The following is a 25,568-nucleotide window of genomic DNA, read 5'->3' as shown; positions in this document are numbered from 1 at the left end:
AATTCGGTGTTGCTTAATTCATGGTCTTCATGGACATTCAAATTTTCTTAAGGTTAACATTGGTCATGTAGTAATCTAGTTAGCCAAGCAATTACATAATCAGTATTTGTTAATTGGTTATTTCATAATTATTTTGTATGTTTTAGTTTCCGCTTTATACATGTGTTTGGTTAAATTATTTTTTAAATAAATTCATTCATTTATATTTTGTAGTCTCGTATCTTCAATACAAATGACTTGGCCACCCTTTTAAAAAATTAAATGGATCGATAGATTCAACAGTACCATGTGACTAATTATTGTAAAACACGTACTGGCCACACGGGGGCAGTCATGCTTGCCACAGCAAAAACAGGTCCGCGTAGAAGACATTTAGGACCGTTTTTAGTGTGTGAGTTTGTTTTTATAAAAATTGAACAACTCTGTTAATCCTTTTCTAAACAATACAAGTTCACCGCTTCCGATTGCGTTTGTAAAGCTGCAGTGCGGCCTTGAACCTAATGGGGGCAGTAGATAGTTGTTTTGTTGTACCTACTAAACGTGCTAGTCTGCATTCCTGCTGACAGTGGCAGAGATTTTGCAACTGTACGATTCAGCAGACAGGTGCGTGTGATGCTAGCAGGTTAGCTTGGAATCCACGCACCTCCATTAATATTTTCGTGGAGAAATGATGACGCTAAATCCACAATGTGACTTTTAAATATGGGGGCTTAACAGCAAAAAGCATCCCTACTAGCATCCGTAGCTCGTTAGCATACCCCGGGACAGGAGTTGGGCTGCATGGAGGTTTATGAGAGTTAAAAATAAGACCAGTATTATTTTCTGCGGAGATCAATGTTGGCTAAATGGCAAAAACCGAGATGGACGATGGAGAGCTTGACTTTCAGGGTAGCGCCGAGCATCTGACAAGCAACGGGAGCACTCGGTCGTTTGGCTCGGATGCGGTTACACTGGACTCGGATGCCACTGACACGTCTGGGGAGAAAGAGGTGGACAAGTACGGCTTCACTGGTGGAGCCCAACAGTACCCGGGACTCCAGTAAGTCTGCCGATGCCATCGTAAAAATATGCATGCAATTAATGGTCAAATTAACTAAGTACGGTTATAGTGCATTTAGGTTAAAACAGAAATGCATGCTGAATATTCAATTTTTTTTTGTGAGTTGTTTGTTGGACAAATAGTCGTTATTCTGTTTTATGAATGGCAACAGCAGCATGCAGATTATTAGATATACTTAATCCAATGAGATTTTTATGTAAAAGCTGCTTTGGGAGAGACAGTAATGCAATTTACAATAACTAGATGGCAAAGTGAGATTTTGAGTGAGTTAAATATTGTTAGTGAAAGGGAACTAGGGCAAGTTCTCCTACAGCATCCTGTTTTCAGGAAATCGACTGCTGATGATGACCATTGCTCTGCTGGATTCATTTCCTGTATGAAAGAATAAGGAAGAGATCAGGCATTTCTAACGTCACAGCCTTCCCCATTTATATGTGACAGAATAATGTTACAAGTGATGAGAGTTTTTATTGTAGTTATTTTGGTGTGATTTGTTCTCTTCATAGTGCAGAAGATATCCCCACAGAGGTGCTGAGACAGCGGGAGGCCAAATGGCTGGAGATGCTCAATAGCTGGGACAAGTGGATGGCTAAAAAGCACAAGAAGGTATCTGCTTGGCCCAAAAAGAAGAAAACAATCAAGAGTTTAATATGTTCTGGAATTATTTTACCTTGACTTTACGGGTATAAAAAAAAATGTAGAGTATTGATATCAGGGATGGGTCAAACTAAAATGTCCACACAAAAAATGCACTTTTAGATTTTCAGCATTTAACACAGTAAAAATGACTCATCAAATTCAACAGGTAAAAGAACGCTGTCAGAAGGGCATCCCACCATCGTTGCGTGGTCGCGCATGGCTCTACCTCACGGGAGGCAAAGTGAAGGAGGAACAAAACCAGGGCAAGTTCCAGGTCAGCTGAGCATTTCTCGTTTTGTGCGAATAAAATATGTCGCCTTCTGCACATTTGTAAAACATGTTACAAAATGATGCCTTTAGGAACTGGACAACCAACCCGGAGATCCCAAATGGGTGGATATCATCGAGAGAGACCTCCACCGGCAGTTTCCCTTCCATGAGATGTTTTCAGCTAGAGGCGGACATGGGTAAGCAAAAAATGAATAAATAAATAATGAGAATAAATAATAAATTGTCAATATTATACTTCCTATGCAGGCAGCAAGACTTATTCCGCGTGCTCAAGGCGTACACGCTGCACCGTCCCGAGGAGGGCTACTGTCAAGCTCAGGCTCCCATCGCCGCTGTGCTCCTCATGCACATGCCTGCCGAGGTCAAAACTTCTTTCATTTAAAGCGGTTGTATGGTCCAGCATTTTAGAAAGTGTTATTTCTGTGTCCTAGGATGCCTTCTGGGTCCTTGTGCAGATTTGTGAGAAGTACCTTCCTGGATACTACAGTACAGGGCTGGTAAGAATGCACACTCAGCAGTATTTTAACAACAGTTTAACTAGCATGATGTGGTCTCCTGCAGGAGGCCATCCAGCTGGACGGAGAGATCCTATACGCGCTGCTGCGTCGAGTGTCTTCCGTGGCGCACCGTCACCTCAAGCAGCACAAGCTGGAGCCCATCTTGTACATGACCGAGTGGTTCATGTGCGCTTTCTCTCGTACGCTGCCCTGGGCTTCCGTGCTTCGCGTGTGGGACATGTTCCTCTGCGAAGGTGAGATATGAGTCTTTTTCCACAAGCCATGTGTTTGTGTATATTAAGTCGTCTCTCTGGTTCTCAGGAGTGAAGATTATTTTCCGGGTGGGCCTGGTCCTCCTCCGATGCATGCTGGGGTCTCAAGAGAAGGTGAAAGCCTGCCCGGGTCTCTATGAAACTATGGAGCTCCTCAGGGCTATTCCGCCACAATACATGCAGGAGAGATTCCTGGTGCAAGAGGTAAAAAAGATTCGTATGAGAAAATGAAGATATCCCAAGAATGACATCAACTTGACATGCAATTTTATTTTCCTTGCCAAAATCTGCCCTTTTGAGGGAACTAGTAAAATTCCACACGTAGTTAATCACAATTTCCTGATCATGGTCGTTTTATTCTTTTGTCCCCAAACACGGTAATTCAGACTATTTACCTGTCCGTGTCGGAGAAAGACATCGAGAAAGAGCACCTGGCGCAGCTACGGCGCTGGCAAGAGACCCACGGCGACCTCAGCTACAGATCCCCTCCCAGGATGCACGGCGCCAAGGCCGTCATGTCCGCCGAGCCGCCGGGCCGGCAGGATCTGAGGCAGCGGCCCACCATCATTGTGGAATCCCCCGCGGAGGTGGACGGCGCCAGGGACACTCGTAAGGCCAAAAAGGAGAAGCGGAAGAAGCGGGTTCTGCCGCCGCCGCCGCCGGCTGAGACGAAAAACCCATCGTCCTCTCTCACTGTCCCATCGCCGCTCCTGCAACCGTTGAGCTCGCACGCGTCCAAAGAGAGCGTGAGCAGCGCCGAGCACGACACCTATCTGTAGCACGGTGAGCATTTTATTGAAATGGGTTTTCTTTTTTTTTTTAAACACTCGTGATTCTTAAAATGTGTAGAATTTCAAACCACTACCGTATTTTGAGAATACATTTCGGTCCTTTGGGAAAGTTACCAAAGTCAACCTTAAGCTAGACATGAAGGATATCCAATCCGAATGCTGAAACGGGTTTCCAGTCACCTCTTTTAAACATGTAATCCCCTGAATGAACTACAGGTGGCGATGATGAATAGTTTGCACTTTTTTTTTTCTTTTTAGGTTTTAGCAGGCAATAAGAGGATGGAGAGCACCTCTGTGGTGTGCATGACTTAACATGCTAATTGACTTAAACAGCTACCGCTGTTATTTACTGCAAAGAAACAATCTGTTACATCATAGCAGGAAAAGATACTTACTTACTGGCCACAATATTAGGTCCATCTTAGAAAATCCATTATGTGAACCTTTTCCCAAAAAAAAAAAAAAATACTGACTATATACATAGGTAATATTGAAGTTGTTTTTTTTTTCCATGGGAATTTTTTCATATTGGAAATTAATTGTATTTATGTACCTAATGTTGTGCCCATGCTTCACTACACAACATTGCCATCAATTTTTTTTGTTGTTGTTATTACTTTGCCAACCTCAGTTTGAGTCTCTGAACAGCTGTTGTACATTTATGAGAGCAGAACAACTTCACACTACTTTGACTCCACCTCTTTAAATGAAGGGATGTTTTTGTGTTAAGAAGCCAAAGATTTTTAAGTTGGGTGTGTAGTATCTGTCAAACTAGGAGTGTTTATGTCATGTTGGAAATGAAATGCATTGAATGCTGAATCCGGCATGCTGCCTATAAAGACTTTGAAGGACTATTACTGGAAAAAAGAAAACAAAAACACTAGGAATGGGAGATTGTTGTTGCTGGTGGTGTCAACCACTTTACGTCCCATTTTTCGGAGTCCGATATATAAAATGTGTATTTTTATATCATCCTTACGCAATGAATGTACAGCTGTTTTTATTTACGATGAGGTCAAATTGTTTCTTTTGCACTTACAGGGGGAAGGCAGCAATTAAAAGTAAAACATTAATTTATACGATGATTGCCACGGTGTAGGGTAAACTTGTTTAAAAACTGTCATGTATTTTGATCTGAAATTGATTTTATAAATGAGAGAGACTGTGGTGGGTATTAGAACAGTTCTAATGTGTTTTCTTTGTGTTCACAAAAAAATTGTTGACTTTTTTAGAATGAATTATTCTGAACTTTCAGGCTCAACATGGAAAGCATTGTATTATCTATAGATGGCGCCACTGAGCTGCTACTTCAAACACTTGGAGATTACAAGACAACTCACTAATGAATAGTTAAGACACAAATTTGTGTAATCCAATAATAGAGCCTAAAACGGTGTCAAATCCATTCCGTGCAAAGTTTTTCTTGCCTAATTTGATTATGGCCTCCATCCCTACACAATGCTGCCATTTTATCCTTAATTAAGACAATGAGACAAAATGGCACTCGCACAAGGAGCCCTGGCTAAAATTCAATGATACAGTATACCCTGTGTTGGTTAACATTCACCCGCTGCCCTCGCGGCAACGCACTTCCTCGGACACCTGTTGCTCCGGCTCTTTCAGTCCGTTCAAGAATTAGCATCTCAAATGGGGGAGGATTCCCACAGTGCCGTTCATTGCGCCACACTTTGCACTATTTAGCCTCACTTTTTTTGCATGTCTGAATGATGAGGGTCAGCTGCCTCAAGGCCCGTCCGTCCGTGTCTTCAAATCAAATCGATCACGTACATATGTGTGGAGTGAAAAATTGCAGCAATTAATACAGTTGATGGTGTAAAAAGAATAAAAAATATTTTCTGGCCCGGCCGTTCAAGAAGCTCCCAAAATTCCCAATGGCCGCCATGCCCATGGTGAGTTCACAGCTCATTTTACTATCATTATTAATTTAGCTACATAACAGCCCCAATTAAAAAAAAAAACGTCCACGTTAAGTGAGCATGTTGTTTTGTGTTGTTTGGGTGCAGATGGCTGATAACGTCGTGGAGGAGGCGGCCATATGTGTGAAGCGTCTTGAAGATTAAAGTCTAGGCTTGGTGAGCTGCAAAGCTCGTCTCAAGCTTTTTGGTAACAAAGTTGCACCTTTTATCCCCTCGTAGCCTTTCTGTGCCCTCTACCCAAAAGGGGATTAGAGGCCTGGAGGTTCGAGACAAAAAAAAAACAGGAGGCAATCCCATTTTTCTTGTTAATAATAAGTAATTGTATGGTTAACGAGTAAATATTTCTAATTTTTTTTGGACAAGTTGGGTAGATAATTTATATCCTGTTGAGCATGTGTGTCTCAAGACCATGTTTGGTCAGAAAACACAAATCGAAGGTTGAGTTGCACGTGCAGGGCAGGAAGCGGAGTGGTAGCGTAGGTCATCGGTGCCACAGATGCTCTTTCAATGCACGATGACCAGGAAGCGCGTGTGTCCCTTAATGGTTTTCCTCAGGATAACAGTAGCTGGCCAAGCGTATCATCAACGTCAGCTTTTTTTTTCTTTTATTAAGATTTGTGATAGGATATGAGACGTCACTGCCAGGATCTCCCTCTTTTTGTATAAATGAGGTTTTTTTTCTTCTGCTTGGCACAGTCTCCATAGTTCTTGTTCTTGTTGAAGCTCCTTGAAGCGCTCATTGGCATTGGAAAAGCATGTGTGCAGTGCAAGGTTCATGGTCGGGAATTAAAGTCAGGAAAATGTGATTAAATAAAAATGTGTCTTAACTTTTTTTTATCACAATTCACGTTATTGCTTTTTTTTCTAAATTGTCCAGTTCTACTAGATTTTTGGTAAATACAGTCATTGCGCTTGAATAATACAATATCTCGTTAGTTGGAAACTTTTTTTTTCTAATTTGGGGAGGAAAGAAAAGGAAACAGCCATAATCTGTTCCTTTTTTGCCATTATAAAACTTTTATTTACTAGACAGGAAATATCAGCAGAAATGGAAACATACTCATAGAGTTAAAGGTGCAAAGTGCTTATTCATTTCCACCTTTATTACAAATATATTTAAAAAAGGTTTGCAAGTGTAAAAAGAAGTTAACTATAAAACACAGAAAACACTCTTGAGTGTGATCGCTTATTTACAGATTGATCCAGTCTATGTTTCTTTTCTTCTAGACAGAAAAAAAGAGAGATTTGTAAATCACCATTAATATACCTGTCATTTTTTTCACTCCCTTTCTGAGTGAAGATGTTTTATCGTGGCACATGCAACATTTTATTTATGGCTTTTTGTTGAGTGTGTGTTTATCTCTTCAACGGGGATGTTTGTGAGCTTGCACTTAATCTCGTACTGACCTGAAGCCACTTCCTGCAATTGTTGGGTCACATCCCCACTGTCCCCTCTCTTCCCGTCCATCCGAAGCCCCTCCATTGCTGATGAGGAAATGGTGGTGGTGGTGTTGGGGGGGGTTGGAGAGGATACACAAAGAGTATTAAGAAGACTGGGGGGGAAAAAAAAAAGCGAGAGTCCTGTGCTAGCCCTGATAGTGGGTCAGCCAGCCTGCCTTGTGACTTGATAACAATAACGTCAACATGGGGCAACAAAGATAAAAAATTTAGGGTTGATGCATTTATCTTTAACCATTTATTAAAAGCTATTAAAGCTTCACATATACATACATCAGATCATGGAATTAGTTTTATATGTTTTATTTTTGTATGTTTCAAGTAAGGGATGTTCATCTCATCACAGGCTGACTTCATGGCCTTATAATTGAAACTAATGACAAAAGCACATGGGAGTCAGGACCTCTGGGTTTGAGGTTACAATAGCTTATTGTGTTTCAGACGATGTTACACACTCTGTGTGTGTGTTTGTGTTGGATGCGGGCGTGTATTTAGAGAGCACGTGCGTTCTCATGCGTGAGCCTTGAAACTGAACACGTTCGAGTTTCTGAAGTTCTGAAGGTCCATAAAACGGTTCACGTTATATACGGAGTGGCACATTCGAAAGCTTCCTAAATCCCGGTGAGCACTAAAATAATTCACAGGCTGTTTGGACTTCTTCTTTGTCACACTTTCCCACGTGAATAATGTCATGGCCTGGAGAAGGTATTTTTGTTCCGGTCAGTAAGCTGTTGCCATGCATGTTTCTTTTCTGCAGGTTGTACGTGATTCTCCTTCTTTTTGTTTGGGACAGGAAGTGATAACAACACTGACCCCAAACGTCGCCTGTGTAAACAAGCTCAATTGATACAAGTTGCTTCTGATCCAAACTTTTGTCACGTAAGTTCACATGAAGCCTATTTATAATTTTTGCCTAAATGCTATTGGGGGGATTTCCATCTCCTCATACTTATATCAGATAAACATTTCATCTGGGCTACTTCTGGTTTAGGAGACAACAAGAGGGAAAGCAGGAAGGTTGCTATCAACACAGTCTCCAAACAGAAGCTCGACCTCCATGTGTCACTTCACCCCCCCCGGCCCAGTAAGGTGAGCAGCTCATCAGGAAAGGCTGCCATAGCTCAGCTCTGAATGTCTTCTCAGGGTTACGTGGTTCATCAGGTCAGACAAACAACTTGTGCACATGTGCTTGACGACCTCAAGGAAATCCACAGTGATGGTATTGTTCCATTGTAGACAATAGTAGGTGAATCGGAGTTCGTCTCAAGTCATCAAAATTAAACACTTTATTTTAAATACTTGAGTTAAAGTCAACTCAACTGGTAACACTCCAGTCAAGCGTTTGTCTTTGACACAATGGCCAAATTTATTGGACCTAACAAAAGGTGTTAATATCTCCCGAGGCATTTGCGTCTAACAAGCTTGCGTCAACTGCTTGATTTTGTTAACGAGTGTGGGGAGCAGCCAAAATGTCTGCCGGTGCTAAATTACTAGTGCTTGAAGTGTCCGTTTTGGCAGCATTAATGTTAGATGTCAGATGAAAGCAAGACTTTTATCACTTTAGCAGGGTTTGGATGATAAATATAAAATGGAGAATGATTTGATTTGGATTAAAAATCTGACATGATGCATTAATGGTGTGCCTTATAGTCCGGTGCGCCTTATATAAGGACAAAGTTTTAAAATGGGCCATTCATTGAAGGTGCGCCTTATAGTCCGGAAAATACGGTAAATTTGATATCATGCTGTATTGATAACAAGTGCAAAGGCAGATACAAAAAGAGTACCAGCAGTTGGAATGCTAACAGTTAGCTAGATAGCAATCTGATCAGAAAATGTCCTAATTAATTAAGCCAAGCCTAATTAATCATCTCACTGACCATTTGTCCTATTGTGCATGACTGTCACTACATTTTAAAGCGGCACCAAAGTTGCTGCTACATGCTAAGGATTAGCGACAGGTATATATATTCGTCTGATGATATCACAAAAAAAGCCTTGAGGAACCAGCTGTCTCTGGTCCCTATACTATTTAGCCCCCCTCCTAAGTCTGCATGCGGTCGGTCTGTGACAGCTTAACACACACATCAAACAACTGCCGCACCACCAACACACACCTCCTCAGTCTTCGGGTGTCACTGGTATCACCAAAAAGTGATCATCAAACATACGAATTCTCGATTAAACTTCAAAGATATTCGATATTCGCTTGGTGGCAGACAGTCTGTTTTTTTTTTGTTTGTTTTTTGCATGTCTGTTATTGCCCATTGATGACGGACACGATTGAAAAATGTCAAGAAATCCTCCTCAGCGTGATGTGATTGGCAGATTGGCAACATGGTGTGTGGTTTACAGCAAAAGGCCACACATAGAGGCAAACAATAACGAAAATCTATTCGTGGGCACAAGTGGACGGTTAGGTCAAAATAACATCAAGTCGTGGGAGGGGGGTATAGTTGAAACAATAATGAGGTTTTAAACCATTTCAAAGGGGAAACTATATTTGTAATTTAGTTTACGTGCTTGATCACAAATCGTATTAAACTCGTAGGTCTAATTACCACATCTGTAATTGTAGTGACAAAGAACAAAACAATGCCTACCTCCACAGCGACCTAAATAATGATCTTCTTTTCCTCCCTGCCAACACTTGGCTAAAAACAGCATGCGGTGCCACCAAAGGGCAGATGGGAAGTTCACTTTGATTTATTTGTAGCTTTTTCCTGACAGGATGGACACACAAGCAGGATAAGACATAAGTTGGGTGGAGTTTGATATACACAATTGAATTTAATACCTCAAGTGTGCGTCACAATTAAAAAAAACAAAAAACATTTTGGGTTTTTTTTTCTCCCGGGAGAGTGGTAAAAGCAATGGAGATGTGAGAGCAAAGGCTTCATAATGAGAGGAAGGTGGGCGCGTTGGGGAAGGACGAGCGGCCGTGCAGAGGAAGAAGGGATCAGTGCATAGGGTTGGACATTGTTGAGTGATACAGTAGTTATGTCTAAAAGTCACTGGGTCGGCGCCACTGCTGCCAACCCCCTACGCTGACTTGTGGAATGAGAGGGCCCATATGGGACAGCGCAGCAGATATTGACAGAGGAAAGAAAGAGTGGTGCTTACACACAACTCCAACTTGAAATTACACTGAAAAAAAAATCATTGCTGTTAGGGTTAATAGAAGAAAAAAAAAATCCAGACTTTTAATTGACAAAATTGTCACGGTTCAAGATTTATTCTCGAATTTTTCATTGCTTTAAATTGTTTGTAAAGTGTAAAATAAATAGATAGATCAATAAAGAAGGAAAATATGAAAATATTATTATATATTTGGACTTTTGCACCTACTAAATCCAATTGTTATTTGGTACATCTTGGAAAATTTTGGGGGGAAAAAAATCCAACAAATTGCTGCAGATATGAAACTCGTTTTTAGTTTTTTAGTGTTATCATTGAGTCTGCTATCAGTTTACATAATGAACATTAATGTCGTTGTAATCGATTCCAGGCTCGATGACATCCACCGTGTTGGTTTGAGGTGGTGCATGTCGGAACACGTCGTGAGGTGGCAGATGAAGAAGCTGCAGTATTTGGCCTTGAGCTCAGGTACCGTAACGACTCTTGGATTGATATTGAAATGATGATGGAACATGTCATGCCTGGGCTTGTCTTGTGGCTGACTGTCTAAACATGTCTACATGTCTTTTTTCGCGGCCTCTGGCAAAAAGACACAAAAGCTTTTCAAACATCAGCTTTCATTTGACTGATTAAATAAACCTTTTGTTGATCTCAATTTGTGCAAGAGAAGATGAAGACTTGTCTTTTGTGCTGACACAATCCTAATAATTATAAAAAAAAAACTGTTATAATAATCTTTTTCTAGTTTATACAAAAAAAAACTGTCATAATAATCTTTTTTTAATTATTACTGATTAAATCAAAAGTCATAATAATCTAAAATCTAATATGTGAACAGTATAATATAATCTTAATCAAGTTCTATCGATTGATTTAGCAATTACTGGATATAGAAGCTCATTTCTAATTTCCATACTTTTATTCAAATTATTAATTCTGATTTTAATTTCTGTTTGGGTTGATAATATGTCAGATGATGTGCAAATGGGTTGATTCTTGTTTTCGATGGTTTGGTGCGTTTGATTATTGATTTATTTGATAATTTGTCAATTAATGGATCGATTATATATTTGCAAATGTATGTATGGATACAATGTACATATACACGTACACAATGATAAACAAAGCTTAAACTACTGTCTATAAAATACTTTTACTATATCGAGAAATGATCAGAATGAAAACTGTAAAATGCAATTCATACCATTTTTTCTGTATATTGAAAAGAGTAATAGATGCAGTAATGTAATTTGCTTAGCCATGTTTCAGTGATTTACAAACGAGTGGGCTTGCTTCCACTGAGAGTGGGAGGTTGTGTTGTGGTGGATAAGTGAGGGAGGGGGGAGGGCGTATCCTGGGAGGGTTCACAACTCCGAGGGGGGCGAGCGGGTGCGTCGTATATAAGAGCGGGCCGATCGCACGGGGCAGCAAGTCACTCCACCGCCATCCGAAGGCAAAAGCCATGGAGCTCACAGGCAACCCGTACGATTATGAATACGAGGACGAGTTTGACAACGACACCATGTGTGACTACTCGGAATGGGCGCCGTCCTACTCGGTCATCCCGGTGCTCTACATGCTCATCTTCATCCTGGGCCTGTCGGGCAACGGCGTGGTCATCTTCACCGTATGGCAGGCGCAGGGGAAGCGGCGCGCCGCCGACGTCTACATCGGCAACTTGGCCCTGGCTGACCTGACCTTCGTGGTGACTCTCCCCCTGTGGGCGGTGTACACGGCCATGCGCTACCACTGGCCCTTCGGGGTGGCCCTTTGCAAAATCAGCAGCTACGTGGTGCTCCTCAACATGTACGCCAGCGTCTTCCTGCTCACCTGCATGAGTTTCGACCGCTACCTAGCCATCGTGCATTCGCTGTCCAGCACCCAGTTGCGCACTCGCGGCTACATGCGAGCCTCCCTCGCCGCCATCTGGACGCTGTCCAGCCTCCTAGCCGCACCCACCCTGCTCTTCCGTACCACCCGGCACGACCTGGGCAGCAACCGCACGTCCTGCGCCATGGACTTCAGCCTGGTGAGCGACAAGACTCAGGAGGCCAAATGGATCGCCGGCTTGAGCATTTCCTCAACCGCCTTGGGGTTCCTGCTGCCCTTCCTGGCCATGATGGTGTGCTACGGGTTCATCGGCTGCACCATCACGCGCCACTTCAACACCTTGCGCAAGGAGGACCAGCGCAAGCGGCGGCTCCTCAAAATCATCACCACGCTGGTGGTGGTCTTCGCCGCTTGTTGGATCCCCTTCCACGTGGTGAAAAGCGCCGACGCTCTCTCCTATCTGGATCTGTTCCCGGCTACTTGCGCTTTCCTGCGCTTCCTGCTCTTGGCCCACCCGTACGCCACTTGCCTGGCGTACGTCAACAGCTGCCTCAACCCCTTCCTGTACGCTTTCTTCGACCTACGTTTCAGGTCCCAGTGCCTCTGCCTGCTCCACCTCAAGAAGTCCCTGCACGCCAGTCCGGCCGGTTCCTTGTCCTCCCAGAAGACTGAGGCCCAGTCTCTGGCTACCAAGGTCTAGCGCGCCTGGAGGACTCCGCCATTGCTCGGTGCTTACTTAAAAGACTCTCGGCTCTGAACTACTGACTTTTGGCGAACTTTGAAGGGACCAAACGTGAAGTAGACCGTGTGGAATGTATCCCCAAAAAGGCCCGGGTTCTCTTTTTGTTTTTCTTTTTTGGGTGGTCTTGGACTCAAGTTTTACAACCCAAGAATGAAATGTCATACTTTTTGTTATTCTCTCAAAGGTGGCAAAAGTACTGACACAGATACTTGTGTTAAAAAAAGGACTAAAAGTAGTATGATTGAACTTCAGTACAGACTCTGAAATATACAAAAATGAATGTTGTGTCATTCTTAACTGTACTATTTGGATAACTATTGAAAAAATACAAACTAGTTGGCCGTTTTTATAATCACGTCGCATAGTGTTAGCGAGCTAGCATTTTATGCTATCAAAACAAAGTGCTGCCGTTGTGAACAGACTAACAAAACAATAAATTAGCTTATTATAACAGGAAAAAATGCATATTAATTGTAGTTTTTTCAGATTTAACACATTACATTCACCTCTTATCATTCTTTCATGGCAACAAACAATTCTCTTAAATAATTCCTTTGTCATTCATGCTCCTTGTTTCACCAATCTTGCTGCTTCTACCTTTTTTTCCAATCAATCAGTCAGTAAAATGTGTCTCTAACCTGGTCTTTGTACTAAGTTACCTCCCACCATTACATTTTTTATTTGTAAGCTCTTGAGGTGTGACAACCCAGCAAGACGTCAGTGTCTGTGGCATTTCCAGCCTGTGGTGTGTTACTACAGTCGTGTGTGTGCGTGGGTATGAAGTGTCAGGCTCTGATAAGCGTGGTAAGGAGAGACAGGGGGTCTCGGGATGCAAGGAGGGGGTCTAGACAGACGGACAGATGGCAGCTGACAAATGTTTTCAGACTGCCTTAACTGAGAAGCCAATTAAAAGGTGACTAGTTTGACAGGCAATGTGTGTATTGTAGTGTGTGTGTGTTGTCAGCCACAATGTGTTTGATCCTGACAAAAATATGAATTTGTGAATATTTTTTTACATGTTTTATTTGTCTATGATTTGTAATAAAAAAAATGCAAAACCCCAAAGATCCTGTCAGAGTTGTTTTTTTTTGCTGGAATGTATTTTCTCCCCTCAGTTGAATGTTTGCTTCTTCCTGAGGACGCATTCGTGAGGGGAGGCGGTGGCCCTTCCATTGTGTCGTACGCTCCGCTTCCAAATCAAAGTATATGTCTCCAGGAAATGCATGTTGGAGTTCTGTTTCCCCCCGCAGAAAGACATGTTTCTGCTCCTCTCGCCGAAACAATCAACTGTTCCCCAAGTCCTATAAACATCTTAAAGTCAGGTTTTGGAAATGTTAATGACTGTGGACGGTATTGAGCTTCTTAAAGGCATAATCAGGGAGACAGAAGGAGCAGCCTAATCCGGGCGGACTGGTTTGTAAAGTGGGAGTGGACACGATAAGTCGGAATCAAAGAAAGGTCAGAGGTTTTTAGCCATAGCTAATAACACGGCCTGTAACTGAAGTATCCTGGATTTAATCCCTTTAATTGGTGCCAGTAAATTGCCTGCTGCTCATGTGTATACAGTTATGTTGTGCAAGCACAATTAAAATTTTTCGATAGAATCGAAACTGTAGGTTTCAAACACGAGGCTCGGGGGTCAGATTTGGCCCACCACATAATTTAATGTTATAAGTAACAGAAGAACTTCTCAGTCATTTTAGACATATAGTACAAGATGAATGCATTCCCTTGTAGATTCATCATCTTTTATTGGCGAGGCCATTTCAGCTCTATTTCACTCGAGACGCCGCCCCGTCAAAGTATCCCTGACCTTTCCGCATCAAAGTCGTATCCCGCTGCGTAACATAACCGGTCGAGATTATTTTCACGGAGGGTTTTATGAAGCGTGTGTGCTCATGTTACGTTAACACTAAAAGACATTTCACGGCGCGTGGACACTGTCGGGCTGCCATTCGGGCTCTTTGATGCACTTTCACTGCAGAGCACCGTTCAAAGAAATCTTTTTTTTTAAGCAAACGTTTTCATTCGTTTGTGATAATAAAGGTTGGGTAAATAAATACTGGAGAGCAGCTCTACATCGTGAGGAGAAGATTAAACCTCGCTAACCAAAACAACAGCACCTACCAAGTATAATCAAAACCCTGTAGGAACCAAAGCGGAAAGTTTCTATCGCATATCAATGGGCGGCCATGCTATTGTTTGCTTTGCAGTAAGGCGTGCCGTGGGTGGCGAGCGCGTGGCCCCAGTACCATAAATCCAAAGCCAATAAAGCGGCTAATGCAGAAAATAGACACAGGAAACACACGGCATTTCTCCTCTGCTCCTTGACAATGGAGGAGAAGCTCAACCGGACCTGGAACCCGGGTCAGGCCCAAGGATGACATTAGTTGAGCGTCTTTGTGGCGGGACCTTGAGCTTCCTGCCGTGGAGTGTCGAGAGTGTGCATGGGGCAGGAAAGACAAAAGGCAGGTCACCCAGTCAAGGTTTCCGATCAGGGATATCCTCTTTTGCAGGGATCTTGAAGAGCAGAAGTCTCGCTTTTGCAAAGAAAACGCAAAAAAGTGTGAGAAAACACCTCAAGTAACTAATCAAACATCTCTTTCTTCCCCGCCTCTCAAAGGCGCCATCGTTAACGGCGACACGTCGTTTCCGAGGCTGCGGAAGGAGACCGGCTTTTTCAGAGAGACTCCGGATCTTGGCCTTAATGCCAGTGTCCCTATAAGCACAAAGCGCCTCTTCATCCCTTCATATCCGGCCTTCTCTTCAGGTCCTAAAAGAAGCCACTGTGACCTGCGGTGGGCCCCCGATGCTGAGGAGGCTCAGCTGCATGCTCTTCATTGGTTGCAGGTAAAGAACCTAGCACAGTGATGCCCAACATACAAAAGATAAGTCAGTGATACCCAGAAATGTGGGAAATTATTCAATTTCACAAAATTCATCTGAAAATGACTTTCTGATCATGTCGTTTTGTTCATTTATTCATGCCAGCGACAGGCAGAACAATTGCCACCAGTGCTTTTCCTCTTCTTGAATATAACATGATCATTTTCCCTCTCCTCAGACTGTGTGTTTTTCAAAACATTGAACTATGCAGGAGCAGTCGGTTGACTTTGTAACGTGACGGCTTCCTGGCAGGTGGCATTTTGAAAGGAGCCTGGGGCGCACAAGGAACCCACAGAGACACCGAGGGGAGAGATGATGCATACTGAGTAAGTCATGTGGAATCTACCACATCTTTATAAATGCCGTGGAACAAATTGCATGTGGTCATTGCAGCCTATTGCCTTGAAAATGGAGAGTGATGGTTATAGATTGAGGGGAAAAAAAAGATTGAATGGCAGTGGCAAGGAAACCTGAATTTGGATGTAAGGTGGAAAGTGCCGTTAAAAAGCAATAGATAATCATACTATAACTGTCAAACATTTGTTTGATAATCTCTCATAGGCCATAAACTATCCAATTAAAAACGGCTATCTTTATTTTAGTATTTATTTTTCTGATAATCTGTTCTTCTTCCTGCATTTAAAAAAAGACTTTCTACTCTTTATTTTTCCAAAGTATAGGCGTATTACAGAAAAAGATCAATCAGAGAATTAACGACTGAAAAAGATTCGGGGGCGCGAGCGATTCCCTAATTTAGATACAATAATGCAATAAAAGAGTCAATACTGACATCTAGCGGCAGTAGTACGCACGTCCCGGAACCTTTTATTTGCGCTCTTGTTTCTTTTAGAGACTTATTTGAAGATGGACAGACGTCGTGATAGAAGGCTACTTCCGCCATTCGCAGCGGATACCGGAAGTATCTTGGCGACATCTTGCTACCAAATAAGCCATGACTTGAAAGCTCTTTTTGTTTATTTAACCGAATAAATTAAACACAGTCAGTATGCTGACTAAGACGCAGAAGCGGCTCTGGAAGTATGTCGAGGAGGGCAACTTCTCCAAACTCAAATCCCACCTGCGGAAGCATAAAGATTTGGTCGTGAACTTCTCCCAGGGCAAGAGGCAGAGGAGCCCGCTGCATCTCGCCTGTCACCTGGGCGACGACGCCGCAGTTCGGCTTCTGCTCAAGCATGGAGCTGATGTGCTGCGGGCCAACAGGAAAGGAGACACGGCGCTACACGTCGCCGTAAATAGAGCTCTTGCGCGCGGAAGAACAGGTGGGCTAGAATAGAAATAGTGAGGCTTATTCGAGTCGTATCATTCTGTAATTTAAATAAAGAAGCTATTTGCATCATTATGCAAGCACCACAAAACTTCCAATCAACCCACACTATTTATGATGATAGGAGTCAGTACCAAGACCCAAATTTGTCTTTTTCTTCCTGCAGCTTATGACGACCTGGTGGTACCGCTCAGAAAGAGTTGCCCAGAGGCCATGAACGCCTCAAACATGGCTGGCGTGACACCACAAGAACTCCTAAATGGTTTCAAACACTCCGAGGTAGCATCCAGTTCACATTACACATAGAGTTGGAATTACTGTTTTTACAAATGGATACATGACTAGCATTTTTACAGGTACTGAAAAAAAAAATTCTGTTCCATTAGTTTCAGCCTTCTAGACCGGGCCCAAGCGGCCGATCTCACGGTGATATGGAGAAAGACTGGATGGAGAAGCTGTTTGGTGAATGTGAGGACGAGTTCTACGAAACCTTTGGAGTTTATGACGGTAAAATGTAGCTTCTCTAGCTGTCTGTCTATACAATTTTTTAACTGTTTAATTTTTAATAGTCATAGTTGCTTCTCTTGTGCCTGCATGACAGCAGATGATTGGATGACTGTCGATGACGACGAGGAAGACTACGGCGACTGGGCCGAACGCATCAGAAGAGAATATTTTTCAAAGAAGCATGCTGAAGCTCAGAGATTGGCCTCCTCGTCATTTAGCGGAAAGAAGAAGAAGAAGGAGAAGAGTAAGCGAGAAGAAGAGGAGCAGAGCTACAAGGAGTTGCACGCCAGGCTGCAAAAGGAACACGAGGAGTATTTGTCTCGCGCCGCCCGCAAAGAGGAAGAGACTCGGCAAAGTAAGAAACGCCACTACGAGCAAATGTGCTCGGATACATTCCACAGCGAAGGCGGCGCCAAGCTCCTGACCTACGACGACATCCCCTGGCCGGCGCCGCGCGGCACCGTCGAGGAGATGGTGGACATCATGCTGCACGGCGTGGATCGTAAGGACGCGGTGGCCTTCCGGAAGGCCCTGCGCAAGCAGCAGACGCTGTGGCACCCCGACAAATTCGCACAGAGGTGCGAAGCTCGGCTGGACGGAAAGGACAAGAAGCGCGTCATTGACACGGTGACCGCTCTGTCGCAACAACTCAACAAACTGTCTCAGAGCCTGAAGTCCTGACAAAATTGTCTTTTATTCAGGAGTTGAAGTGGGTGTTCAATTCTAGCTCCTGCAGAAGTAATCTTTTATATTTACTTCTTAACTTAAATTAAAGCTTGAATAATGAACGTTGGTGGTGCCAATATAAAATAATACTTTAGGGCTTTGATGAAACGTTTCTCAATGCAAACTTGCACGTCGCATTCAAATCCGTGAGTTTTGTTTATATTTTTACGCTTTTTGCAGAAGCGGTTCTTCCTCTATTAAAAGGAATTATTATGTTGTATCCCAGTGTTTCAATGGTAAATGGGGACTATGACCTCTAGATTTAAGTAATGGATTATTTGTTTTTAGCATTTCTATGTTTTGCCTGTAATAAATGAGTTCCTCGGGTCAAAAGTAGACAAAGGTCTGACACAATGGATGCAACCAGGAGGGAGTGATAGAACGGATGTGCTGGTTGCCAGGTTTGCACACAGGCACGCTGTTTGAGCAACTAAATCGTATAGAAAACGGTAGGAATTCCGAAAGAACACGTCACTGTCGTCACGTTTCATGCAAAATGAGAGGGAAAAAAAAGATAGAATTCTATCTTTAGGTTTTTCATTTTGCAGTTTATCCTCCGTGGGATGAAATACAGCGGATCTGGCAACCCGGCGGCCCCGACACAATCTGTGTCAATTGGTGGACCGCGGTAGTGCGACTAAAGAAAGGCCCGAACCTATCTCCTAGCCATGACGTGCTTGTGACCTACGTGGAGCTGCAAGATAGATCGAAAGTTGGATTATTTATCTTTAAATCCGCCCGTGGAGCCATTTGTGTACACGGCGGTGCTGCGCTCGTTTTGAAGGCGTCAAGTGACAGGTGTCGAGATGTAGTGAAGATGAAGCCCATCTCGACGTACCAGAAAGGCTTTTGTATTCATTCCAATCCCTTTTTGTCCAACAACCTCTCGCTTTAGAAAGGACAATAGAACGGAACCGCAAGTGGTGCTGCAGCATGGGGATAATCCCAATTCACAATTAATCCTCTTGCTTAATTGGCGAAGGGCTGCAGAATTGCGTGATGCACCACGCATGGTGATTGAGTTTGTTTTTAAAGACACAATCCGCGACAGCGCCACGTTTCAAGATGGTGTTCCGGAGTGAGGAGATGTGCTTGACCCAGTTGTTCCTGCAATCCGGTTCGGAGTACGACTGCATCAGTGAGCTCGGTGAACTGGGCCTGGTTGAGTTTCGAGATGTAAGTACTCACAACAACAAATATACGAATCGGAAGTATTTTCTGCAGGGTTTCTAGCATGCATAGAAGGTGCACCTTGCATGGTTGTTGACTACAATGTATGGACATCATGCAAATGCTAAATCAGTGATTCCCTGCAGCACCAGGTTGGCTGTAGGGAAACTATCAAATTTGACTCAATTATTTCCCACGGAAATATTTTGATTTACTATTATATTACGCAATAAGTATTTGTCTATGCCAAACAGTGACAGGCAGGACAATCAAATGTCCTTCCAAAAGATGGCAGAAGGCATGTCGATCCCACATGTTGCCAATCAAACAATAGAAATTTTATCAATACAGATCCAGATTTTACACTGAGTAACCTAAGCAAAATTCAGAATATAGAGTATATCAATATTTCGGTATATATCAGTGCTTTGGTTTATAAATGGTCATAATTTAAATCACTCAAATAATATTTCCGCTTTGAAATGACTAGAAATGGAAATTCATTCCACTCTCACATCGTTTCATCTCGTGCGCACCTTGGCCACTAGAGGGCAGTGTAATACAGAGATACAGGAAGAGTTGAACAAAATGATTCAATTCTTGAAAGGATTATAACTACCACTTCTAGTATGATTATGCCGTTTTGAATTAAACTAGCTCGCATTTGTAAGTAATGTATCTTGATCACATACACAACATTTTATTTTATTTTTTTTTAGAATTGCCATAATAATATCGCGGATTTCTCTGTTATTTTTGCTGAATTTAACCTGTTTTTAGTTTGAGGAAAGCTACATGCCACCCCATGTATTGATAAATCAATAGCAAGAGCGTTACCATGACGACCAGGGGTGGATGCCGAGCCTTGCAACTAGCCAGGCTTTGTGAGCTGCTTTTAAGATGTAATTATTGTGGTCAATGTAAATTATTTAGATGTGTACTTTTTATTTTTGCACTTTCTATGCAAAAAAATGAAACGAAGCTGAGTGTGCTTGTTCACTGACCTCTTCCCCCACTGAACACCATGAACCCGTTTGTCCGCTCTGGTTTTAGCTCAATCCCAGCGTGAGCTCCTTCCAGCGGCGCTTTGTCAGCGAGATCAAAAGATGCGAGGAGATGGAGCGGATTCTGGGTAAAGACCTCACTTGGGTTTCACTTTTGTAATAAGCAAAATAATACGTAGTTTCTTTTGCGGACAGGTTATCTTCTGAGGGAAATCCAAAAGGCTAAGATTGCCGTTCCTGAGGAAGATGAGAGTCCACTTGCGCCTCCGCCAAGACAAGTGTTGGAGATCATGGTCAGTGTTGACAAAAAAAGAGAAATAAAGCCATCCCACATTCCATTCCTGCCAAATTATTTTGTGGACCCAAAGAGAGGTTTGCGAACAGTGTAAGATTTCAGTCCATCAGGCCGAGTTTGTTGACAAGTGTTTTCTTAAGTGATGGAGGTTGTCGTTTTCAGGAGCAGCTTCAGCGACTTGAGATGGAGCTGAGCGAGGTGGCGAGGAACAAAGAGAAACTACGCAGGAACCTACTGGAACTCATCGAGTACACGCACATGTTGAAGATCACTCGCAACTTCATACACAGCCGCTCCAGAGTGAGTGCTCGGTTATGAAGAGAATTATTTCAGGCTTTTATTTTGGAGAATTTTGAATTTCTAGCGAACAAAAACAACGTCACCATCAAAATCAGTCATTGGTTAATTTTTTGTTGTTTTCCAAAGAAATGATTTGGAACGTGACAATATTCAAATTTATCGAGATAAGGGTTTTGTCCCTTTTCATTATTAGCATGAGGCTCTTGGTCCTCAGTATGAAGAATTCCCCTCCATGGACACAGACTCTGTGTCAGGCTACACTGGCATGCAAAGACTCGGAGCCAAACTTGGGTGAGCTGCCATCAAACGACTGCGGTTGTATATTTTTTTTTAATAGCGGCTTAACTCAATGTGAATTTGCTTGTAGATTCATCTCGGGCCTCATCCAGCGGGTAAAAGTGGAAGCCTTTGAGCGCATGCTATGGAGGGTGTGCAAAGGTTACACCATCCTCAGTTATGCAGAAGTGGAGGAGAACCTGGCCGACCTCGATACGGTGAGCTCATTCGAAAGATTTCCATCCTTTTTTTTTTGATGGCGTTAAACAACACATTAACATCCTCGGGGCTTCTCATAGGGTGAGATAAGCAAGAACGTTGTATTCCTCATCTCCTTCTGGGGGGACCAAATCGGACAGAAGGTTCAAAAAATCTGCGATTGGTGAGTTCTACATCACAACTTCCTCGATTAAGTTTGTTCTTCTCTCACGATGTCACTGTGTTCCTCAGCTACCACTGCCATCTTTATCCTCACCCCGAAAACGACGAAGAGAGGGCGGATATGTTGGACAGCTTACGAACGCGCATCCAAGATCTCAATAATGTAGGGCAGCTCAGATCTTCAAGGTTTGGAATCAAACGAGGTGATGCGCGAGCTGTCCCTTGCAGGTTTTGCATCGCACCGAGGACTACCTGAAGCAGGTGCTGCAGAGGGCGGCGGAGTCTGCGTACGCTTGGGTCGTGCAGGTGAAGAAGATGAAGGCCATCTACCACATCCTCAACCTGTGCAGTTTCGACGTCACCAACAAGTGTTTGATCGCTGAGGTGTGGTGTCCTGTCAGCGACCTGGCCAACCTACGGGGGGCGCTAGAGGAAGGCTCGGTAAACAAACTACATTTTGTTGTTTGTTATGCTAGCTTGACAAATATATTTGGTTCCATACCTTCTCTCCATCAGCGAAAAGGCGACGCAACCGTTCCATCATTTGTGAACCGCATCCCGAGCGCCGACACCCCTCCCACTTTAGTCCGAACCAACAAGTTCACGTGTGGATTTCAAAGCATCGTGGAGGCCTACGGAGTCGGGGACTACCGTGAGGTCAGCCCAGGTAAGAATCACCTGCTACTACTCGATAACTTTATCTGGACTAAGAAAAAACATCTCACATATTTGTTTTTCTAATTCTCAGCGCCCTATACCATCATCACATTCCCCTTCCTGTTTGCCGTCATGTTCGGCGATCTGGGCCACGGAGCGGTGATGACCTTCTTCGCCCTCTGGATGGTGCTTACAGAAAACAAACAAACGAGGAAACGCTCCAGTAATGAGGTGAACGTTTCCAGCCCGATCATTTTTTTATTTTATTTTCCAATAACAAACATGGCTCTGCAGATATGGGCAACCTTCTTCAACGGACGCTACATCATCCTGATGATGGGGCTCTTCTCCGTCTACACGGGCTTCATTTACAACGACTGCTTCTCCAAATCGCTCAATATATTCGGCTCAGGCTGGAGTGTCAAGGCCATGTTCACCAGTCAGCAGTGGACGTATGTTATTGATTGATTATTGTTGACATAGGTTTGCTATATGCTAATAGGAGTGTCCTGCTTTTTTTTAGGAACAAAACACTCCAAACAAACACTTTGCTCACATTAGACCCCAATGTTAGCGGAGTGTTCACGGGTCCGTACCCTTTTGGAATCGACCCTGTGAGTAAAGTGCTTATAGAATTTGTCAAATAACGTTCCATCACTTAGTGAATTTTTTTTTTGCTGCCACAGATATGGAGCATGGCGGTGAACCGACTGTCCTTCCTCAATTCATATAAGATGAAGATGTCCGTGGTCATCGGTGTCATCCACATGACTTTTGGTGTGGTTTTGAGTGTCTTCAATCATTTGTGAGTCACTACAAATTATTTTTGCTTTTTACGAAGGGACATAATTATCAGCGTGTTTTTATTTGATCCTAAGGCACTTCCAGCAGAAGTATGATGTCTATCTGCTGTTTCTCCCCGAGCTGCTCTTCCTGCTCTGTCTCTTTGGCTACCTGGTTTTTATGATCCTTTACAAGTGGTTGGCCTTCTCGGCGCGGGACTCCAGTCAGGCTCCCAGCATCCTCATCCACTTTATTAATATGTTCGTCATGCAGGGCAAGGACGTCGCTCCTTTGTACCCGGGACAGGTAACGCTGAAAATTGTCTTATTATTATTATTATTTATTTATTTTTCACGTATATTCCCTTCCCAGACGGGGTTACAGATTTTCCTGCTGGCCATCGCCATTCTGTGTGCTCCCATGCTGTTGCTAGGAAAACCTCTGTTCCTATACTGGATGCATCGCGGAGGCAAAGGCCTACGCAGGCGCAGGGTAGGTCTTCCTGAATGACTAAGATCCCCATAGCGATTTGCTAAATTGTGTGTTCGCACAGTCTAACAGATTGCACATTGACCATTTGTCCAAAAGCATCATTGTTTACGTCTGGCAGGGCTACGAGAGGGTGAGACGTGCTAGTGAGGATGACAGTACAGCTGCACCAGTTTATGAGGACGATGAAGAGGAGCAACTTGATGAGATGACCCACAGGGACCTTCGTCCCAGAGAGGTGAGAGAGACGTCACACCGGTTTACTGTTATTGCACATTATTGTGCTTGTTTGTAGTATTTTTTTGTTCATATCAGTGCTTGAGCTCTCGCTATCGGTAAAAAGTAACCCCATTTCCAATTTTAATTTACTGTACATTTAAATATATATACATATATTTATTATATGTTGATTGTATATAATAAAAAAAAAGTAAACAATTTTTTTAAAAATTATATATATGTATATATATATATATATCTTTTTCTTTAACAGACACGTTTTGCCCTTCCCTGGTATAAAATAAATTGGTTTTGTTGCAATTTGTGCTACAGTTTGACTTTGCCGACGTGCTCCTGCACCAGGCCATCCACACCATCGAGTATTGCCTGGGCTGCATCTCCAACACTGCCTCGTACTTGCGGCTCTGGGCCCTCAGCTTAGCGCACGCGCGTAAGTGTAGTTGGCGCACCTTGACAAGCAAAATGCGCACTTTTGATTGACAGCCGGAGAGGTATTTATCAATTAGGGGGGCTGGTTGATGTGTGCTTGCAGAGCTGTCTGAGGTCTTGTGGGATATGGTGATGCGTCTAGGCCTGAGGGTCACAACCCGAGTGGGGGTAGTCTTTTTAGTGCCTGTGTTTGGCCTCTTCGCTCTGCTCACTGTGTCCATCCTGCTGGTCATGGAAGGTTTGTCCGCCTTCCTCCACGCGCTCCGATTGCACTGGTGAGCTAACGTTATCCCCGCACAATGGCATGTTGTCATCATATAAATAGAATTTGTAAAAACGACTGCTTCATCTTGTCTTCAGGGTGGAGTTTCAGAATAAATTCTACCACGGGACAGGTGTCAAGTTTATACCCTTTGACTTCTCGCTGCTGCCCTCGGTTTTCGAGCAAGACGGCCTCCTCTAAATTGAAAGCTCAAGTGAAAGTAGGCCTTTTTCACTGGAAGGGATGCTGCATACACTGGGACAATTTTCACTGTGAAAATGACAAGGAACCCTCAAGACGATGGTAATTCACTCTCTTAGCAATCTTTTTTTCCCCTCTGTGACGAAATCATCATGAAAAAACAAAAAATCCTACCTGCTGACTGCCTTATTTCTCCACCCAGCAAAAATCACAGGTTCTACAATTGTTACTGATGGTAAAATTCAGTTGAGATATCGTAAAACTCCCTAAGGCACACCAGCGAGCTTATGTTGTGCTGTGTGTGACCTACACTGGATTGAAAGTGTCATACAGCACAATGTACAGTAACCATTTCTAAATTCACAATGTAGTGCCATACAGATGAACAATTTGGGTGCACCCCTTTCTCATAATTTTATCAAACAAGTGAACATCTCTCTAGCAAAGAAGCACTTTTCAGAAATGATTGTATAACAATTTTACGTTGATGCTTGTGACGATGCCAAATCCAAACAATATATTGGCTGTTTGCTTATTATTCATTCATTTAAATGTAACCTTCCCTGTTATATGCAGAAAGAAAATGCAACCACTGCTTATTGTATATGTTGATCTGGTTATTATGCTATTTATTTAAACAACTCTGTATAAAAAATCTTGATATTTTCACGTGTTAAATAAAGCTTTCAAGACTCACAAGCAAATAAAACGATGTACTGTGAAACATTTTATTTGATTAATGTACTACAGGTAATAACACTAGGGGATGACTGATTAGAAGAAACGACGCCTACCGTTCGCTGGCACCAATTATATTCCATATTCAATATGTATTCAATTATTTATTTCAATAAGGAAAGGTGAAATGAGATGTACGCACAAGAATCATCACAGGATGATTTAAAAGCATATATCAATCCACCACTAAACTAGGATTAATTTTGAAAAAAAGTATTTAAGTTTTGTGTATACTTAAACAAAAACGGAAATCTTTACCTGTTAGAATTATTACTTAAAAGGTA

The 25,568-nt window shown here is 42.8% G+C and overlaps 4 protein-coding genes and 1 long non-coding RNA gene across 7 annotated transcripts; all 5 read left to right on the top strand.

Annotated features, from left to right (window-relative positions):
- The first annotated feature begins 342 nt into the window (after window positions 1–342).
- LOC133163131 (TBC1 domain family member 10A-like) lies at window positions 343–4,735 on the top strand. Its single transcript, XM_061292737.1, has 9 exons — window positions 343–1,039; window positions 1,567–1,666; window positions 1,866–1,973; window positions 2,060–2,166; window positions 2,237–2,351; window positions 2,422–2,487; window positions 2,552–2,741; window positions 2,809–2,963; window positions 3,146–4,735. Exons 1-9 carry the CDS (start codon window positions 846–848, stop codon window positions 3,536–3,538), a joined length of 1,428 nt encoding a protein of 475 aa, XP_061148721.1. The 5' UTR covers window positions 343–845; the 3' UTR covers window positions 3,539–4,735.
- A 2,712-nt stretch (window positions 4,736–7,447) lies between these two features.
- LOC133163178 (uncharacterized) lies at window positions 7,448–10,790 on the top strand. The gene is made up of 4 exons (XR_009716331.1): window positions 7,448–7,566; window positions 7,703–7,824; window positions 7,937–8,034; window positions 10,454–10,790. It is a non-coding gene; the product is annotated as an uncharacterized LOC133163178 (long non-coding RNA).
- Window positions 10,791–11,509: 719 nt separating this feature from the next.
- LOC133163150 (apelin receptor B-like) lies at window positions 11,510–13,720 on the top strand. The gene has a single exon (XM_061292782.1). It carries the CDS (start codon window positions 11,546–11,548, stop codon window positions 12,611–12,613), a length of 1,068 nt encoding a protein of 355 aa, XP_061148766.1. The 5' UTR covers window positions 11,510–11,545; the 3' UTR covers window positions 12,614–13,720.
- A 2,705-nt stretch (window positions 13,721–16,425) lies between these two features.
- On the top strand, window positions 16,426–18,279 carry nfkbil1 (nuclear factor of kappa light polypeptide gene enhancer in B-cells inhibitor-like 1). 2 transcript variants are annotated; one of them, XM_061292762.1, is made up of 4 exons: window positions 16,426–16,821; window positions 16,993–17,105; window positions 17,213–17,333; window positions 17,431–18,279. In XM_061292762.1, exons 1-4 carry the CDS (start codon window positions 16,548–16,550, stop codon window positions 18,012–18,014), a joined length of 1,092 nt encoding a protein of 363 aa, XP_061148746.1. In that variant the 5' UTR covers window positions 16,426–16,547; the 3' UTR covers window positions 18,015–18,279. The 2 variants fall into 2 exon arrangements, with proteins under 2 accessions (XP_061148746.1, XP_061148745.1); XM_061292761.1 differs by having other exon boundaries at window positions 17,428–18,279.
- A 400-nt stretch (window positions 18,280–18,679) lies between these two features.
- atp6v0a2a (ATPase H+ transporting V0 subunit a2a) lies at window positions 18,680–25,249 on the top strand. 2 transcript variants are annotated; one of them, XM_061292712.1, is made up of 20 exons: window positions 18,680–19,235; window positions 20,283–20,361; window positions 20,429–20,526; window positions 20,691–20,828; window positions 21,043–21,119; window positions 21,196–21,322; window positions 21,404–21,486; window positions 21,555–21,648; window positions 21,714–21,926; window positions 22,002–22,152; window positions 22,234–22,373; window positions 22,437–22,594; window positions 22,666–22,756; window positions 22,829–22,947; window positions 23,021–23,231; window positions 23,298–23,417; window positions 23,536–23,652; window positions 23,967–24,084; window positions 24,187–24,358; window positions 24,444–25,249. In XM_061292712.1, exons 1-20 carry the CDS (start codon window positions 19,125–19,127, stop codon window positions 24,544–24,546), a joined length of 2,520 nt encoding a protein of 839 aa, XP_061148696.1. In that variant the 5' UTR covers window positions 18,680–19,124; the 3' UTR covers window positions 24,547–25,249. The 2 variants fall into 2 exon arrangements, with proteins under 2 accessions (XP_061148696.1, XP_061148695.1); XM_061292711.1 differs by having other exon boundaries at window positions 21,022–21,119.
- Window positions 25,250–25,568: the final 319 nt, after the last annotated feature.

Source organism: Syngnathus typhle, linkage group LG12, assembly GCF_033458585.1.
Source record: "Syngnathus typhle isolate RoL2023-S1 ecotype Sweden linkage group LG12, RoL_Styp_1.0, whole genome shotgun sequence".
Classification (NCBI taxonomy): domain Eukaryota; kingdom Metazoa; phylum Chordata; class Actinopteri; order Syngnathiformes; family Syngnathidae; genus Syngnathus; species Syngnathus typhle.
Note: the sequence above shows the minus strand (reverse complement) of the source record. Positions and strands in the feature narration are given on the sequence as shown.

Bases quoted from the DNA above. Each gene is read 5' to 3' on its own strand.
- LOC133163131 (XM_061292737.1), top strand. From the start codon at position 846: ATGGCAAAAACCGAGATGGACGATGGAGAGCTTGACTTTCAGGGTAGC. The intron at 1,974-2,059 runs GTCAGCTGAGCA...TGATGCCTTTAG, and splicing joins AAAACCAGGGCAAGTTCCAG to GAACTGGACAACCAACCCGG. The intron at 2,488-2,551 runs GTAAGAATGCAC...GGTCTCCTGCAG, and splicing joins GATACTACAGTACAGGGCTG to GAGGCCATCCAGCTGGACGG.
- LOC133163150 (XM_061292782.1), top strand. From the start codon at position 11,546: ATGGAGCTCACAGGCAACCCGTACGATTATGAATACGAGGACGAGTTT.
- nfkbil1 (XM_061292761.1), top strand. From the start codon at position 16,548: ATGCTGACTAAGACGCAGAAGCGGCTCTGGAAGTATGTCGAGGAGGGC. The intron at 16,822-16,992 runs GTGGGCTAGAAT...TTCTTCCTGCAG, and splicing joins TCTTGCGCGCGGAAGAACAG to CTTATGACGACCTGGTGGTA. The intron at 17,106-17,212 runs GTAGCATCCAGT...CTGTTCCATTAG, and splicing joins ATGGTTTCAAACACTCCGAG to TTTCAGCCTTCTAGACCGGG.
- atp6v0a2a (XM_061292711.1), top strand. From the start codon at position 19,125: ATGGTGTTCCGGAGTGAGGAGATGTGCTTGACCCAGTTGTTCCTGCAA. The intron at 21,649-21,713 runs GTAGGGCAGCTC...TGTCCCTTGCAG, and splicing joins GCATCCAAGATCTCAATAAT to GTTTTGCATCGCACCGAGGA. The intron at 22,757-22,828 runs GTGAGTAAAGTG...TTGCTGCCACAG, and splicing joins ACCCTTTTGGAATCGACCCT to ATATGGAGCATGGCGGTGAA.